Consider the following 20,102-nt stretch of genomic DNA (forward strand, 5'->3'; position numbering starts at 1 on the left):
CAGAGATCTTATTGCTAGGTATTTGCTCAAAAAAATCAGAAAGAATATTCACAGTATATTTTTGTAAGAATAAAAAACTTGAAATAGAGTTAAGTATCCATCTATTGAGTAACGACTAAGCAAATTTGGGATGTAAAGGTAATGGCATATTATTGTGCCTCAAGACACAATAAATAAAACAAATTCAGGGGGGAAAATGGAAAGATACATGAATTGATGCAGAATGAAGTAAGCAAAACCAGGAAAACAATATACAAAGGGTCACAACAATGTAAACAGAAACTACAATAAAATGAAAGTGAACATTATGTAATTAATATGATGTCATTGATATAGCAAGTTCCCTAATGAGAAAATCCCTTCTGTCAATGGAAATCAACCACTACTCTGCAACTTAGTCTTGGAATACTGAGATTTTAAGAGATTTTCCCCTCCTATCTACTATAACAGGCTGCTTCTCTCTTCACTGTGTAATTATAACCAAGCCCAGAGATGTGAAAGTCTACTGAGCTCCCTTCTTTGGAGAGTTGGAGATTGTGATTGTGGAATGTTGCATGCACTATCAGATGAAACTAATATGTTGGGGTTTTTCTGACATTTTTAAAAATCTTTATTACAAAAGAAAACTTTTGGGGGAGGAGTGAGGAGGAATAGGAACACATTTGGAAATTAGTGTGATATAAAAACAAGTAATCAATTTAAAAAAAAAAAGATGATAGGGGAGATAAAAGGACCTTTGTAGACAATAGAACAAAACAGTAGCTAAAGATTACTGAGAATATTGAGAAGAATATCAATAGTGCAATGTCCCAGAAGATATAAAATCAAAGGCAAAAATAGAAGGATTAGCACTGTGGAGGAGAAAGCCACCTATTTCTCAGAGACTATAGAAATGGAGTAGACAAAGAGAAATGATGAAGATGGCTTTTGAGATGTAGCATGGTAGAGGGAGCTTACAGAAGTTGGCATTAATTTTCTAAGTAAATTTGAAAGTGAGATCCTCTGCTAAAGAATGGGAGAAAAATGGCATAAGGGACTTAAGGAATGAGAAAACTTAGAATAACTTTTGTAAGGAGTATTTGAGACAATCCATAAGAAAAAGGAGGAAAAAATTGCTGTTCAGCAGTAAGGACCCCAATGAGACTGGGTGGTATATGGTAGTAGATCTTGACAGTATGATTGAATGAATAACTCCAGCAGCATTCAGCAACATCTGAGTAGTAGCAAAGGAAGATAGATGGTAGTGGTAACTTTGAATTAGGGAATAGCAAGACATGAATGGAAACAGGACAAAAGAAAAAGATAGTTAAAGATGTACAGAAAAATCTTTGAATTTGGCCACACATGGGGTCCAGATCTTAAGAAGAAAATAAAGCCAGAACAGAGAAAATAATCTAAGAAAATAGACGAGGTATAAGCAAGTGGGAGTTGCAGAGAAGCGAAACAAAATAAATGATTAATTTCAAAAGGGAATTTCAAAAATCAAAATCCTGGATCATTATGTATTTCAACAACGATACTGTATGAGGATGTATTCTGATGGAAGTGGGATTTCTTTGACAAAGAGACCTAATTCAGTTTCAATTGATAAATGATGGACAGAAGCAGCTATACCCAAAGAAAGAACACTGGGAGATGAATGTAAACTGTTTGCATTTTTATTTTTCTTCCTGGGTTATTTCTACCTTCTGAATCCAATTCTCCCTGTGCAACAAGAGAACTGTTTGGTTCTGCACACATATATTGTATCTAGGATACACTATGACATATTTAACATGTATAAGACTGCTTGCCATCTGGGGGGAGGGGGTAAAAGGAAGGAGGGGGAAAATCGGAACAGAAGTGAGTGCAAGGGATAATGTTGTAAAAAATTACCCTGGCATGGGTTCTATCAATAAAAAGTTATTTTTTAAAAAATCAAAATCCTGGAGAAATCACAGTTTCACATACCTTTGGGACAGAGTGATGTGGGAAAGGGACTGACTTTGAGGAAGAAAAGCCATGCAAGCAGGAAGGAGAGACTCAGTAACATGGGAGCAAAGAGCATTCTGAGAGATAAATCATGACATGGCCTGTCAGGAAATCTGGACTAATCCCTAATGGGAACTGGAGCAGGCTGTGTGTATCTCCTCTCCCAGAGGAGCCAAGGATCCATAGTTCTAAGGTGATGAGAGCAACCTTAAGAGAGCAAGCAGTCCTATCTAAGCACATCTACTTCCTAACAAAGTCACTTTTCTCTTTCCCAAGTTACATAAGTATGTTTTTGCTCTGTGTATGCTGCTTTCAATTTAGATCTAATTTATAAAGCCCTGTTGGCCAGGAGAAATAAAAGGCTGTATGTATTTGTTTAAAACTTACAAATAGAAGATATCAGACGGTTTGGTCCTTATTCTAGGAGGGCAAAAAATTTGGTCAATGGGAACTGATGAGCAGGTTTGGAGCCATTAAGACAAATTAGGAGAGTGGTGTTGGTCTGGCGTATGAATTTGGGATTCAGCCACTCCTAGAAAGAAATCACTAGCTAGTGAGAGTGGCAGGCTGCAAGGGAGCTTTGCGTGGGTGAATGTACATTCATTTTCAAACCCCTAGGCAGGCTGCCAGTAGCAGATGAGTGAAAGAAAATCCTCTCCTCTGAGAGAAGAGAAAGCTAGACTTTTCTGAATACACTAGAAATTTAACCTGGCCTTTCTCACTAGCACCACCTGCTGCCTAAAACAATAACAAGCAATGAGAAAATCGAAATTATGAGTATAGTAAGAGCAGATAGCAGGTGGGTAGTGGGAGGAACCCATTGGCAAGGTATGAATAACATCAGGACAAAAGGAAAAATATTTAAGAATATAGGTCACTATGAACATGAGGATTATTAAGATGGAGCAAAATAAAGGCCATGGAGATTAAAAAGGCTGATGAATTTAGAGGCCAGGTAGTTCTAGGAAACATGAAGATAAACATAAATCCTGAAAAATAAAGGCAAGGGTTGAGGTACAAAAGACAGTTGTGAGGTACTCAGTCTTCTTATGAAAGAAGAGAAGACTATCTGGAAGACAATTATAATAGCTTACATTACCGGTGTGTGCCCAAGGTCACATATCAAATTGGTAAAGATAGGATCAGAAGCCAGTTTTCCTGTCATTTTATGGATAAGGATCAGCAAATACACTAAAGGGCTGAGTTATATGAGGCATGGTAAGAAGCTATAAAGTGAGAATCAACAGGGAGGCACATTTTGGATTGGTTAGAATTGCCTGAAAATGGAATAGGCTGACTTGTGAGGTAGGAATGATTCATTATGGAAGGTGCTCATGCAGAAAATGGACTGCAATTTCACAAGGATGTTGCTGGGGAAATTCACACATTTGTCAGAAGAGTTGGACTGCATCAATTCTAAAATCCCCTTCTACCCTGAGATTTTTTTTATTAAAGCTTTTTATTTTCAAAACACATGCATGAATAATTTTCAACATTCAACCTTGCAAAACCTTGCGTTCCAAATGTTTTCCCTCACTTCCCTCCAACCCCTCCCCTAGACAGCAAGTAATCCAACATAAGATAAACATGTGCAATTCTTCTATATCTATTTCCACAATGATCATGCTGCACCAAAAAAAAAAAAAAAAAAAAAAAACAGATCAAAAAGGAAAAAATGAGAAAACAAAATGCCAGCAAACAACAAAAAGAGTGAAAATACTATGTTGTGACCCATGCTCAATTCCCACAGTCCTCTCTCTGGCTTTCTTCATCATAAGACCATTGGAACTGGCCTGAATCATCTCATTGTTGAAACAAGCTACATACATCAGAATTGATCATCGTATAATCTTGTTGTTGTGTACAATGATCTCCTGGTTCTGCTCATTTCACTTAGCATCAGTTCATCTAAGTCTCTCTAAGCCTCTTTGAAATCATGCTGGTGATTGTTTCTTATAGAACAATAATATTCTATAACATTCATATACCATAATTTATTCAGCCATTCTCCAACTGATGGGCATCCACTCAGTTTCCAGTTTCTTGCCACTACAAAAAGGGCTGCCACAAACATTTTTGCACATGTGGGTCCTCTTCCCTTCTTTAAGATCTCTTTGGAATATAGCCCAGTAGAAACTTTTCTGGATCAAAGGGTAGTCCCAGTTTGATAGTCCTCTGGACATAGTTCCAAATAGAATGGTTGGATCCGTTCACAACTCCACCAACAATGTTATTAGTGTCCTAGTTTTCCCATATCTACTCCAACATTTGTCATTATAGCCAATGTGAGAGGTGTGTTGTGGTACCTCAGAGTTGTCTCAATTTGCATTTCTATAATCAATAATGATTTAGAGCATCTTTTCATATGACTAGAAATGGTTTCAATTCATCTGAAAATTGTCTGCTCATATCCTTTGACCATTTATCAATTGGAGAATGGTTTAAATTCTTATAAATTTGAGTCAATTCTCTATATACTTTATTTTGGTGGGGTTTTTTGGGTTTTTGTTTTTTTGTTTTTTTGCTGAGGCAATTGGGGTTAAGTGATTTGCCCAGGGTCATACAGCTAGGAAGTGTTAAGTGTCTGAGTTCAAATTTGAACTCAGGTCCTCCTGACTTCAAGGCTGATGCTCTATTTACTGCGCCACCTAGCTGCCCCCAATTCTCTATATATTTTAGAAATGAGGTCTTTATCAGAACCCTTGAATGTAAAAATTTTTACCCAGTTTATTGCTTCCCTTCTAATCTTGTCTGCATTGGTTTTATTTGTACAAAAACTTTTTAACTTAATATAATCAAAATTATCCATTTTGTATTCAATAATATACTCCAGTTCTTCTTTGACTACAAATTCCTTCTTTCTCCACAGATCTGAGAGGTAAAGTATCCTTTGTTCTTCTAATTGCTTATAATATCACTCTTTATGTCTAAATCATGAACCCATTTTGACCTTATCTTGGTATAGTCCACCCTAATATTTTAAAATGCCCATAATTTTTTTAAAAGATATGTATAACAGCAATAACAAGACTATACGATGATCAATTCTGATGCATGTGGCTCTCTTCAACAATGAGATAATTCAAACCCGTTCCAGTTGTTCAGTAATAAAGCGAGCCATCTACACCCAGAGAACTATGGGAAGTGAGCGTGGACAACAACATAGCATTTTAACTCTTTCAGTTACTATTTGCTTGCATTTTTGTTTTCCTTCTTGGGTTTGTTTGGTTTTTTTCTTTCTAGATCCTATTTTTCTTGTACAGGAAGATAACTATATAAATATGTATACATATATTGAATTTAACATATTGAACATGTATGGGACTACCTGCCATCTAGGGAGGGGGTGGGAAGGAGGACAAAATTTGGAACAGAAGGTTTTGCAAGAATCAATCTTGAAAAAATTACCCATGCATATATTTTGTAAATAAAAAGCTATAATAATTTAAAAAAAAAAAAGAATAGCAGGAGAAATATTTTTAAATATGAAGAAAAGGCAAAAAATAAAAATAAAAAGCTATGTATTTAAGGCATTGCACCCCAACAATGGAAGCTGGCCAAGAGATAAATGCCAACTGCTGACAATTTTTTTCATAACATTGGCATTCAGTGATATAAAGCAATCTTTACAAGAAAGCTGGGCTTTTTTTTTTCCTTTTTTTTTTTACTTTTTATTGACAGAACCCATGCCAGGGTAATTTTTTACAACATTATCCCTTGCACTTACTTCTGTTCCGATTTTTCCCCTCCCTCTCTCCACCCCCTCCCCCAGATGGCAAGCAGTCCTTTACATGTTAACTAGGTTACAGTATATCCTAAATACAATATATGTGTGCAGAACCAAACAGTTTTCTTATTGCACAAGGAGAATTGGATTCAGAAGGTATAAATAACCCGGGAAGAAAAATAAAAATGCCAGCAGTTTATATTCATTTCCCAGTGTTCTTTCTTTGGGTGTAGCTGTTTCTGTCTATCCTTGATCAACTGAAACTGAATTAGCTCTCTTTATCGAAGAGATCCACTTCCATCAGAATACATCCTCATACAGTATCGTTGTTGAGGTATATAATGATCTCCTGGTTCTGCTCATTTCACTTAGCATCAGTTCATGTAAGTCTCGCCAGTCCTCTCTGTATTCATCCTGCTGGTCATTCCTTACAGAACAATAATATTCCATAACGTTCATATACCACCATTTACTCAACCATTCTCCAATTGATGGGCATCCATTCATTTTCCAGCTTCTAGCCACTACAAACAGGGCTGCCACAAACATTTTGGCACATACAGGTCCCTTTCCCTTCTTTAGTATCTCTTTGGGGTATAAGCCCAGTAGAAACACTGCTGGATCAAAGGGTATGCACAGTTTGATAACTTTTTGAGCATAATTCCAAATTGCTCTCCAGAATGGCTGGATGTGTTCACAATTCCACCAACAGTGTATCAGTGTCCCTGTTTTCCCACATCCCCTCCAACATTCCGCATTATCTTTTCCTGTCATTCTAGCCAATCTGACAGGTGTGTAGTGGTATCTCAGAGTTGTCTTAATTTGCATTTCTCTGATTAATAATGATTTGGAGCATATTTTCATATGTCTATAAATAGTTTCAATTTCTTCATCTGAGAATTGTCTGTTCATATCCTTTGACCATTTATCAATTGGAGAATGGGAAAGCTGGGCTTTTTAAAACATTTGTTAATGATGTTTGTTTGTTTTAGAAATATACTGATTGATGACTTTGGTTGTTTTATTTCTGCCTTTTCCCAACACACCCGACAGATTTATGATTAAAAAAAAAATTAACACATCTAATAGGAGCACATCCCTTAGTTGTTCTTCCCTTAGTTGTCCCTCACTTCAGTCAGAGGAGAAAAATGGCATGTTTGGTAATAGATTTTCCAGGATTTTCATTGGTTTTTCAAGTCTCAAAGAATAATATCCATTTAGGAATCTTTTCATGTATCCATTGTGTATATTATTCTTTCAGTTTGTTTGGTCTTGTAGCAATTTATATAGATCTTCCCATCTTTCTATGCATCCTTCATATTTTAAGTTCTTCAGGGGCTCTTGCCAGTGGATAGAACATTAGTCCTGGAAAGTCAGGAAAAGCTGAATCTGAATCCAGCCTTGGACATTTACTATTTGTGTAATTCTGGGTAAGTCATTTCACCTCTGTTTGCTTCAGTTTCCTCATTTGTTAAATGAGTATCATAACACCATCTTACCTCCCAGGGTTGTGTTAAAGATCAAATGAAATATTTGTAAAGCACTTATTAACACAGTGCCTAGAACATTTTTTTTCCAGCCATTCCTGAATTGATGAACATTTATTTAGTTTCCATTTCTCTTGCTAAGATAAAGAGTTGTATAATAATGTGGTGATTCAAGACAATTTCAATGGACTTGGAATGGGAAAATGCCATTCATATCTAGTAGAGACTGAATGTAGATTTTCATCTGTTTTTGTTTGTGGTTTTTTTCCTCATAGTTTTTTTCCTCTTTTGGTTTGATTTTTCTTATACAATATGACAAAGTCACCTTTGTCAATTTGCATGATATGAAATGACAACCTCAGGACTGATCCAGCATGCATTTCTCTTACCTCTAATGATTTGGAGTGTGTTTTTATATAGTTCTTTTATTTTACAATTCTCTTTTTGAAAAATGTTCACAATCTTCAAGTACTTATCTATAAGAGAAAAGCAGTTCTCATAGATTTGTGCCATTTGCCTCTATATTTTAGCTGTCCTTTTTGGTATTATTTGATATTACTATGTTTCATACCCAATGTCTCTTCTAATTATCTTCATTGAACTTTTGCAATTTTATGCTAATGAGTTTGAGAGGCAAGTTGGTATAGAAAGATTTTGAAGTCAGAGGACATAGGGTAAAATCTCACCCCTACTACCAGCACGGCCTCAGTGACCCTGGTTATTTAAATTCTTTGAATCTATCTTTTAAGACTCTAAATTTATAGTCTCTATATGTTCTTTGGTAAAGAGTTGTTTTCCTTCCTAGCCTTAGTTGTGAAAGATCCCTAATCAGATTCCTTTTTATTTTATTTTTTTAAAAATGTGTCCTTTTATATTCAAGTCATATATCCATTCTTTAGTTAATGAGATAAGATAATGCTCCAATTTCTGTCAAACAGCTTTCTGGTTTTCCCAACTACTCTTAGCAGAAAGGTAGTCTTCTTTAGTAACTTCACTCCCAACATTTGCCTATTTCATTAAAAGGAATCTTTCAACTGTTTGACAAAGTCACATGACAACTCATCTTGGTATTGACCAACCTCAAAGCTGTGTCACTGTGATCTAGACACAAGCTTCATTCCTGTTGTCCTTTGTTTTTTTTGTTCAACTCAACTTATTATATTACTGCCTCCTATTAAATATTGGGGGGGGGGGAATTGGGGGAGAAAATGGAATCCTTCTCTTAGTAATTTATGTTCTTAGATTTATCAAACATTGAACTATCATTTTCATTAATTGCTTATCTAATCTGTTCTACTAACCAGTTTTTTATTTATTTATTTTCTTTAACCAAGGCCAAAGAGTTTTTTTTTTTAATAACTTTTTATTGATAGAACACATGCCAGGGTAATTTTTTACAGCATTATCCCTTGCATTCATTTCTGTTCCAATTTTTCCCCTCCCTCCCTCCACCCCTTCCCCCCAGATGGCAAGAGTCCTTTACATGTTCAATGGGTTGCAGTATATCCTAGATACAATATATGTGTGCAGAACCAAACAGTTTTCTTGTTGCACAGGGAGAATTGAATTCAGAAGGTATAAATAACCCGGGAGGAAAAACATAAATGCAAGCAGTTTATATTCATTTCCAGTGTTCTTTCTCTGGGTGTAGCTGCTTCTGTCCATCTTTGATCAATTAAGGCTCTCTTTATCAAAGAGGTCCACTTCCATCAGAATACATCCTCAAACAGTATCGTTGTTGAGGTATATAATGATCTCCTGGTTCTGCTCATTTCACTCAGCATCAGTTCATGTAAGTCTCGCCAGTCCTCTCTGTATTCATCCTGCTGGTCGTTCCTTACAGAACAATAATATTCCATAACGTTCATATACCACAATTTACTCAACCATTCTCCAATTGATGGACATCCTTTCATTTTCCAGCTTCTAGCCACTACAAACAGAGCTAAGGCCAAAGAGTTTTGATGATCCCTTCTTTATAACAGATTTTGAGTTCTGGCAATACTATAATCCTTTTATTTGTACTTTTTTCTCATTCTCTCTTCAAATTCTAGGACTTTTATTCTTCCAATTTAATTATTATTTTGCTAATTCTAAAAAGTATCCCTTTATTAATGGGACTAGCAAAGTGTTAAATCTGTAATAATTTGATCTATTACACAAATTTAGAGTATCTGATGTCATTTTGAAGCAGGTTGTGGTCCCTTTAAGAAACTATTTCCTTTTGATCTATGATTCCTTTCAGATTCTCAGTTCCTATTAGGGAAGGCATATCCTCCCTAGATAAGTTATCTTTCCAAGATGCCAGGGCCTTTGATTCAATTAGAAATCCTGGTCAAAAAGCACCTCTTTGAAGTGTTACTAATTCCAATAGGAGATCCAGGCTGTCTCAGCCCTTCTCCTGGTCTGACCAGCTCGGCCTGTCCCAGTCCCTACTAAAGATACCTAATATAACAGCTTTCCTCTACCAAGGTCTTTGCAGATGGACCTAGGTAGCTCACTGAGCTTCCAGGACCTTCTGTCCACTGAGAAAGCATTCTCAGTGCAAAACTCCATTTTCCAATAGATCTGCCACTATAGAAGTCAGTTTCTTGGTAAACTGATTTCTATCCAACAACAAACTCTCATTTTGCAACTAATAATTCGGGAATGAGTGAATTCTTTCATTCCTAAAACCTGCAGCCAATTTGTCTCTTACAGCCACTAACCTCTAGACCACCAGTAATCTAGCTCACTCAAACCGAATCAATTTCAAATGAATGAATGGACTACATCCTCCAAATCCAAGAAATAATGGTTGTGTTATAGGGATCCATATTGTAGACACACCTCAACTTTTGAGATTCAACTTTTAAAAGAATGAGACACATTATGAGTCAAAAGTGGAGATGAGATTTCTTCTGGTTCAGGGATCAAAACTAATCTTTCAGGAACTATAAATGCTTCAGCCTTTTTTAGTGAAGGAAAATGAGCGAAGGAAAATCAGATTTGTTTCTTTAGAGCAGAAATTACCAAGATCAATAAGTAAGCCATTGTCTCTTTATCAGGAAGCTCTTAAAATGAAGTCATTTTGAGAACATTCAGGAAGATTAGCAAGGCCTTCAAACAGTCGTTTTCTATGTGTTCTGGCAAATACTTGCAGACAGCCCCAGACAAACTCCACGACACACCTTGATAGATCACATCTTCTTTAAGTGACTAAGGCAAATGAAAGTCAGGTGGCATTATACCAACTCAGAAAGTCCCCTGACCTATAAAGGGCAAGTGGTTCAAAGTGTTCTCTTTTTAAAGGAATCGTGAATAATTAAATCACTACCAATTTCCTGTTTGTTTTTGTTTGCCCATTTTAATTTAAGTTTTATTTCATTAAGTAGATTCTATAGTTGATTTCTCCCTGTGGCAATCTGAAGGAACCATAAAAACTCAATTTGGGTTTTCATTCCCATAGCACATACAAAATTGCCCTATGCTTCTGAAAAACACAATGGCAAACTTTAACCCACACTCTCTGGTTGAATTACATTAGTCTAGGAGTTCCTTATCTGAGTTTGCCTTTCTGTCCCTTCCCAAGATTTTAATATTTCTTCTCCACGACTCCCCAAGATTTCACACCCTCTGACCAGGCAATAAGATACCATAAAGGGATAGTCAGTTCACAGCATTGTAGCTATGCAATCAACTCACAAGATAAAAGCAGGCCCAGATTCTAACAAACATTGAAATCCAAAGGGCCTGAAAACTAATTCAATAAAAAGACACAAAAATATAAAAAAGGAGACCAAATGTCACCCCAGGAAAAGACAAGGCTATAAGTTACTTTCTATTCTGGCATGAATAAAGAATAATAAAGTATAGGGTTCAGAGTTAACTTCCTTTCTTGGTTGAGGTACCCATTTGCATTCTGGCACAGAAATGATATATGTTTTATAGCTTAAGATTTAAACTAATTTCCAGAATATAAGATAGAACTATTAGCAAAGTCACTAATCAGTATTTCACTGGTTATTTTATCATAAATTAAAATCATTTGTTAATAAATAAGGCTTAGAATCTGTCAGTATGCTCAACTAACTACTAACAAAGGTCAAAATGTTTAAATCATGTATATTTTTGACATCTAAGTATTTTGTCTTTTTCTACAACAATGACTATAATAAAGGAAGGGGACTCACAGGGCAACTAAATAATTGGTATCAGCAATGTAAAGCTAGTCTATTTTTTTGGTTAGGTTTCCTTTTTATTTTCAAAATACATGCAAAGATAGTTTTCAACATTCACACTTGCAAAATTTTGTATTCCAAATTTTTTTCCATCCCTTTCCCTCATTCCTCCCTAGACAGCAAGTAAATCCAATATATTAAACATGTACAGTTCTTCTCTACATATTTCTACATTTATGATGCTTCACAAGAAAAATCAGATCTAAAGAGAAAAAATGAAAAAAGCAAACAACAAAAAATGTGAAAATACTATGTTGTGATCCACATTCAGTACCCACAGTCTAGTTTTCCTTTTTAAAAAGATATTGGTTCAAGTTTTGCCTTAAGTCAAAAGATACACCCCTCAGAAATTCATTCAATTAACTCAGAATGTAAAAGTAGAAATGAAGGATAAGGGAGACTAAAGATTACAGGTTTATTCCATATCAAGTGTTACTTCTTAGAAAGGGGAAATATCAGAATCCCTTGAAACATCATGGTGATAAAAAAAATTCCTCTTAAGTTTTCAGTGAAATTTAGAAGAAAAGAGATGGTGAGGTCATAGTGAAAATTACAACTTCCAAAGAAATTCACATCTTCTCCAAGTCTTTGTTTTGTCATTCAGTGGGCTATAAAAGCAATTTATGGAAATGTTTTAAACTCTTCTAGATGGGACTCTACCAAGATTGTTGTTTTTGCTTTTGAGTCCTGTCTGACTCTCCATGACCCTATTTTTGGGGTTTTCTTGGCATATACTGGAATGGTTTGTCATTTCCTTCTCCAGCTCATTTTATATATTGTTATGTCCTTCCCTCAGAGATGAGAAAAGGAGGCAAATGGGGTTAAGTGATTTGCCCAGAGTCACATAGCTAGTTATAGGAATAGGGGCTTTCTAACTGGAGGGCTCTTGCTATCAAAGTGCCACTCAGCTACCCTATAGGCCAAGACAATTAAAATGTGGAAAAATTTCAACATTCAATTCACTTTGGTTTTCCCTTTTTAATCTATTTAATTTTTGCTTTGAAGAATCTTTGGTTTTCAGTTTATATTAACTTTAATTTCATTCCTCAACTTTCCAATTCTCCTTCACACCTGAGTCCTGGAAAAGCAAGTTCAAACCACCATGAACCATATTGTCATGAAGACAGATAGTTTATGGATATGAGGGAAAGATGAGTACCAAGAAAGCAGGAAATTGTTATTCTACCTTCATATGCATCTTGCCTTGGCAAGATGTTATACAAACTAAAGGCTTGTGTTTTTAAAGTCACAGACTCATGGAATATCAGTTAGAGGATAGGGCTCGTCCACAGACACTCAAGAAGATTGTTGGCAACTCATCTGGACCAGGGTCTTCTGATTCTAAATCACCATGCGCTTTTCAGTACACCATGAAACCTCTTACCCAAATTTTCACAGTTTTGTCGTAGGAACTAGAGAGAATCTTAGTGTCCTCAATGCAGAAATGACAGGAACTCACGGCTTGATTATGTCCTTTCAACATCTTAAAGGGAATCTATAAAATGAAGAGGCCACAGAGAAAGAATGAATTGGCCACACCTGCTGTCAAAGGCAGAACTTTGAGGAACCCAGGGAAAATCCGGAAACGTGGTCAGTACCTGAGAGGAGGAGGCTAAAGAGAGTGGGGAGGTGCCGTCTGGAATACCTGGAGGATACCTGCCCTAATTCCGGGACTTCACCGCTGGCCCATTCCACAAGAGTTGTGGCCCCGTCCTTTCTCCCCCATCCCGCCCCTTCCCCAGAGACAAAAGAGTCTCCGAAGTGAAGGGATTCCCCGCATTGCGGGGCTCAGAACCCTAGACAAGCGGTCCAAGCTAGTCACCTCCCCACCCCCAGTGGGGGGCTGCACTGGGACTGCAGGCCTAGCCCTACACACAAGTAACAAGAGGTCTGCACACATCTCGCACCAAGGGCTGCACGCGGCGCACGCAGTACGCACTCAAGGTCCAGGACGCCGGCGCACACTTCTCACAAAGCGCCGCCCGCCCCGCACTCGGTGACGGAGCGCACACCTCGCACAAAGCGCCGCCCGCCCCGCACTCGGTGACGGAGCGCACACCTCGCACAAAGCGCCGCCCGCCCCGCACTCGGTGACGGAGCGCACACCTCGCACAAAGCGCCGCCCGCCCCGCACTCGGTGACGGAGCGCACACCTCGCACAAAGCGCCGCCCGCCCCGCACTCGGTGACGGAGCGCACACCTCACACAAAGCGCGGCGCCCCCGCCTACACGGGTAAAGGTCTTCGCAAAAAGTCACACAAAAGACTGAGCGCCTGGCACGCTTTAGGCACTCCAGGATCTGGACACCAGCACACAGTTCACATAAGTGCTGCGCATCCCCCACGCAGCAGCAGACACTTGCACACAGTTCCCACCAAACGTTGCAAGCCCCGCACGCCATACGCACTCAGGGTCCGGGACACCTGCACACCTCTCACCCCCCAGCACAAGTACATCCAGAACTCCTTCGAGATGCCATCAGCCCAGGCAACTCAGCACGCCCCGCATACAATACGCACTTGTGCCGGACTCAACTCACACCCAACATCCCTGCCTCGCAGCCTACACCGCCTCAAGGCTCCGGGGCACAACGCCCAGCCTCCCTGGCCCCACCCCCTCACTCCAGGTGCAGACTCCCGAGTTCTGTTAGGCCAGAGCAAGAGGTAGAAGCTCGGTCTAGGGCGGGCCCCTGACCTTGGACTGCCTCTCCTGGTCGCCCCATCGCAAGTGCTCCGACCTCGAAGGCCCTGCTCTTGGCTCATTAGGATCCCTCAGAGCCAAGGGGTCGCTGGGACTCTCTCTTTCGCTGAATTTCTTATTCTCTGAGTCTTCTTCCATGGCAACTGCTACTATGGGGGCCCATGAAGGCCAGAGCGTGGCCACCTGCCACGGTGGGGGGTGGGGAGAGCCACGAGGTGTGTTGAAGCCTTTGGGATGGCAAACATTCTGACTAGATCTCTCCAGCTCTTCTACATCACCTCTGGCCCCAGCGGCTGGGGAACGTCGGAAAAGGTGAACTTGAAGAAGGAATCTCAAGTCCAACCCCTTCACTTTATAAATAAGGTTCAAAGGTGTGTGTGGGACGTAAAGGACCCTTACCCAAAATGACTACTCAGAGTAGAAAGCAGAAAAATGTTTATTATAGAATCTCATGAGAAGCGGGCAGTCCAGCCCTGGAAGTCAAACCAGGAAGTCCAGCCATGAGCGGAAAAAGGGAAGTGAAAGTACTCACAGCATGAGAGCCAAACAATCAGTGAATACATACAGCTTTTATAGATTTTGTTACAAGCGATTACATCACAAGTTGGAGAGCATTGAGAGTCTGAGGCTATCTAATTGGTTGTTACTACCCGAAAAGATTGAATGGAAGGTTTCAGTTTTCCCAAAATCACCTGATTTCTAGGAAACCGAAATTTAGGCCTTTAGGCTTTAGATAATCCAAGCCCACAGTGGTCAAGCTAATAGACTAAATATTGATAAATGTCAAATACTGATGTCACTGATTACTGTTAAGTAAATATGTCTACATACATTATACTTATGCAGGATACAAGGAAATAAAAAGGGGGCAGAATTCATATAATACTTATCTTGTAAGTTCTTCATCTCTCCATCTCACATAGGGGCAAATCCACTGGCCCAGGATGCTCCAAGTGAATTGTAGCAGGGGCAGAATTGGAACCTTTTCTGACCCTAACTTTCTCCGGGTATCATCTGGCCAGTTGCCAATCACTAATATTTCCAAGACCTTCAAGATTTTACAACTCACTTCTCATAATAGCTCTTTGAGCTGGGGAGGGTATGAGCATCCCAACTTGGGCACACTTATGCTGAAAGGATGATCGGATTTAGAGATGAAGAGAACCTTAAACTATAGAGAGTTAGAATGGGCACTTGCACTAGGTAATTCTGACTCCAGTCCAAAGCTCTTTACACCATATCAGTTGCCTTTCGTCAAGGCAGCCATAAGTGGATAGAATGCTGGATCTGGAGTCAAGGAATATTTCCCTTGGTTTGCTTTTCAATAAAAATCTTCCATTCAAATGCAGTTTCAGACACTGTAAAAGTAACTTAATCCTTCATTCAGCCTCAGTTTCCTTATCTGTAAAATGGTACCTACCTCACAGACAGGACATATTGTAAAACACTTGGCACAGCACCTGACAACACAGTATACTCTTCTTAATAAATGCTTGCTCCTAATTTGGAACTATGCTCAAAAAGTTATCAAACTGTGCATACCCTTTGATCCAGCAGTGTTTCTATTGGGCTTATATCCCAAAGAGATACTAAAGAAAGGAAAGGGACCTGTATGTGCTAAAATGTTTGTGGCAGCCCTGTTTGTAGTGGCTAGAAACTGGAAACTGAGTAGATGCCCATCAATTGGAGAATGGCTGAATAAATTGTGGTATATGAATGCTATGCAATATTATTGTTTTGTAAGAAATGACCAGCAGGATTTCAGAAAGGCCTGGAGAAACTTACATGAACTGATGCTAAGTGAAATGAGCAGAACCAGGAGATCATTATATACTTCAACAACAATACTATTCTGATGGACGTGGCCATCCTCAGCAATGAGATGAACCAAATCAGTTCCAATGGAGCAATAATGAACTGAACCAGCTACACCCAGTGAAAGAAGTCTGGGAGATGACTAAGAACCATTACATTGAATTCCCAATCCCTATATTTTTGCCTACCAGCATTTTGGATTTCCTTCACAGGCTAATTGTACAATATTTCAGAGTCTGATTCTTTTTGTACAGCAAAATAACAGTTTGATCATGTATATTTATTGTGTATCTAATTTATACTTTAATATATTTAACATCTACTGGTCATCCTGCCATCTAGGGGAAGGGTGGGGGGAAGGAGGGGAAAAATTGGAACAAAAGGTTTGGCAATTGTCAATGCTGTAAAATTACCCATACATATAACTTGTAAATAAAAGGCTATTAAATAAATAAATGCTTGCTCCTTGCCATTTCAAGATTTGTCATTGCTTGTCCTTAGCTCTCAAAGAAGACCATGACTTCGGGGAGGTGATGCCATGATATGGAAGGAAGTGAATTGGATTTATATGACCTACAAAGTCACCAGCCTCACTTTGTACTCCGGAGCCATCTAGATCCAATGGCCTGATATAGATCAGAATGATCCTTGATGCAGTGGGAGCCATAGCCTTTTTTAAGCTAAGTCTTTTAAAGGGTCTCAATTTGACTGAGGCAGTCCTAATAGTAAGACTAAGTAAGAAATGAGACAAAAGAATGGCTTTTTTTTTTTTTTTAACTAGTCCAAAACCAAAAAAATCAATGCAGAAGAGGGAGGCCCCTCAAGATTTCTGGCCCAAACAGAAACAATTGCTATTTATATTTTCTCACCAACTAGGGCTTGGCCCAGTAACAACAGTTGAACAATCAATGAAAGTAAGAGTAATTTGGGTTTTAGACCGAGTTTCCAAGCTGTCACTAATCAGCTTAAATTTCTTCCCTTTTCCAGGGTAATTTCTACTTCTATAAGATAATGAGGTAAGATCTGAGGAAGGGTTTGTGAACTACAGGTAAGATAGCCAAATCTGGCCCATTTTAAACAAAGATGTAAAAACCATTCATTGCCCAAGAGTTAAGTGAATCTCCTTACCTCCCAGCTAAGGAAGAAAAAGATAAACACTCATAAAAAGGCAGTAATGGGTAGGGGCCAACAATCTATTACCATACTCATTTGGAATGAGTAACAAACAAGCATTAACTTTAAAACATGAAATGAGTTCTAATTCCCTAAGAAGCAAGTGGTATAAAAGTTATTTCAAAGCCTTAAATCATAAAATTGAAGTGTTTCATTGCTTTCAAAAATAAAAGACATTGATAAGAAATTTTTTTTTCTGCTAGACAAAAAGCACTGTTTTCTTCCTTCTTACCTTAACGTCTACCCTGGTTTTGCTTCTCTGTTGAGGGTTACCTAATCATGATCTTCAGTCTTGCTCCCTATCCAAAAGAGTTATGGTTTTTATTCTGAAGCAACACTATCAAATTTGTTTCTGAAGAAAAATTGCTCCTTTAAGGTTGTATGGAATTGATTTTAAACATTGAGTCTAGGGACTCCAGTGGTCCAAGTACTAACAGATCCCTTGAGGACTGCCTGACCCGGCACAAATTTTTGATTTGCTCTTACATTGAAGATCTTCATAAGAAGTTTACAGAGATTGGAGCAGACCTACAAATCTCAATAGAGAAATTGAAAGTCACTGCTGGAGTATAAGCCCCTTTGATCCAGCAGTGTTTCTTACTGGGCTTATACCCCAAAGAGATACTAAAGAAAGGAAAGGGACCTGTACGTGCCAAAATGTTTGTGGCAGCCCTGTTTGTAGTGGCTAGAAGCTGGAAAATGAAAGGATGCCCATCAATTGGAGAATGGTTGAGTAAATGGTGGTATATGAACGTTATGGAATATTATTGTTCTGTAAGGAATGACCAGCAGGATGAATACAGAGAGGACTGGCGAGACTTACATGAACTGATGCTAAGTGAAATGAGGAGAACCAGGAGATCATTATATACCTCAACAATGATACTGTTTGAGGATGTATTCTGATGGAAGTGGATCTCTTCGATAAAGAGAGCTTTAATTGATCAAAGATGGATACAAGCAGCTACACCCAAAGAAAGAACATGGGGAAATGAATATAAACTGCTTGCATTTTTGTTTTTCTTCTCGGGTTATTTGTGCCTTCTGAATTTAATTCTCCCTGTGCAACAAGAAAACTGTTCGGTTCTGCACACATATATTGTATCTAGGATATACTGTAACCTATTCAACATGTAAAAGACTGCTTGCCATCTTGGGGAGGGGGTGGAGGGAGGGAGGGGAAAAATCGGAACAGAAGTGAATGCAGGGGATAATGCTGTAAAAAATTACCCTGGCATGGGTTCTATCAATAAAAAGTTATTTTAAAAAAATAAATAAAATAAAATTTAAAAAAAAGAGAGACATTGAAGCTCAATGATAACAAACTCCCAAACTGCACAGATGAGGAACAGAAAAATAAAACTAAGACTTTCAAAGAAATCACAAATACTATGGCTGAATCAACTAAATATTGCACTGCGGATTGTGGGAAAGTACTATTAATACTGTAGAGCATATATACCCACCTAATTTCTTGGAATTAATGATCAATAGGATGTCTACTCAGTCAATAAATGTTAGTAGTATTTATTAATACTTTTTATTAATATTTTATTAATTTGTTAAATATCAAAAAAAGAAAAATCAGGCCTATCATGAACTGTTATTACATATCCAAAGAAACCAAACAATCCTGGAATTTTGAAATTATTCCATAAACTACAGGAACATAAGGATCCAGAGCAAGCAGGGATCTTAAAAATCACATAGTCCAACCCTTACATATATGGGGAAACACAGAAGTTATATATCAGAGAGAATAAGCAGAAGAGCTAGATTTCAAATCCACACCCTCTTTCCTCAAATTCAGTGTTGTGTTTTTTTTAACTACACCATATTGCCACACCATTAAAAAAAAGTTTTTAAATGAACAAAGTTATCCTCTCTCCCACTTTCCCCAAACCATTGGAAAATAAGAAAACCAATGGAATATGAATAATTAGGCTAAAAAAATTTTCTTAATTAGTCATGTTCAAGAAATACATCTCAATCTATAATGAGTCAGTTTAACAGTTTGTTACATGGGAACACAGAAATCTGTTATAGTGGAAAGATCACTAATGAGCACTAAACCTGGTCCGCACATCAGGATTCAAATCTCATCTTTAACATTTACTACCTGGGTTATGCTGAACAAGTCTCAATCTCTCTTAAGCTTCCTTTTCCTCATCTGTACAATAAAGAGGTTGGACATAATGGCCTCTTAAGTTATCTAAATAAAGAGTCTTCATTCAGGGCTCATGAACTTAGATTTTTAAAATATTTCATTAACTGTATTTCAATATATTTGGTTTCCAAATATTATTCTGAAAAATCCATAGGCTTCTCAATTCAAACTGTCAATGAAACAAAAAAAAAAAAGTTTAGGACACCTTGTCTTACAAGGAATTGGAAAATAAATGGATGCCCCTCAGTTGGGGAATGGCTAAATAAGTTATGGTATATGAATATAATGGAATATTATTATTCTATAAGAAATAATGAGCAGACTGATTTCAGAAAAGCCTAGAAAGACTTATATGAATTGATGCTGAGTGAGGTAAGCAGAACTACATCATTGTACACAAGATTATGTGTTGATCTGACTGATGCTAAATGAAGTGAGAATACTGTACACAAAAAAATTACACGATGATCAATTGTGATGGATGTGGGTCTTTTCAACAAAGTGATTCAGGCCCGTCCCAAAGGTCTTGTGATGGAAAAAGCCATCCACACCTAGAGAGAGGACTATGTGGTCACAAGATAGTATTTTCACATTTTTGTTGTTGTTGTTCTTTTCTTTAATTTTTTGATTTGATTTTTCTTGTGCAGCATGATAACTATGGAAATACATGTAGAAAGAAATGAACAGAACCAGGAGATCATTATACACTTCAACAACGATATTGTATGAGGATGTATTCTGATGGAAGAGGATTTCATTGACAAAGAGACCTAACTCTATTTCAATTGATAAATGATGGACAGAAGCAGCTACATCCAAAGAAAGAACACTGGGAAACGAAT

At 37.9% G+C, this 20,102-nt stretch overlaps 1 protein-coding gene across 1 annotated transcript in view; it reads right to left on the minus strand.

The window, feature by feature from the left end:
- WDR88 (WD repeat domain 88) overlaps positions 1-13,806 on the minus strand; it is a 209,022-nt gene extending 195,216 nt beyond the window's left edge. The window contains exons 1-2 of the mRNA XM_051973764.1: positions 13,378-13,806; positions 12,790-12,900 (exon numbers count right to left, since the gene is read on the minus strand). Of these exons, the coding sequence (XP_051829724.1) occupies positions 12,790-12,900; positions 13,378-13,806 (540 nt within the window). The remainder of the gene's footprint in view (positions 1-12,789; positions 12,901-13,377) is intronic.
- Positions 13,807-20,102: the final 6,296 nt, after the last annotated feature.

The sequence above is a fragment of the Antechinus flavipes genome, chromosome 2 (genome assembly GCF_016432865.1).
Source record: "Antechinus flavipes isolate AdamAnt ecotype Samford, QLD, Australia chromosome 2, AdamAnt_v2, whole genome shotgun sequence".
Lineage (NCBI taxonomy): Eukaryota > Metazoa > Chordata > Mammalia > Dasyuromorphia > Dasyuridae > Antechinus > Antechinus flavipes.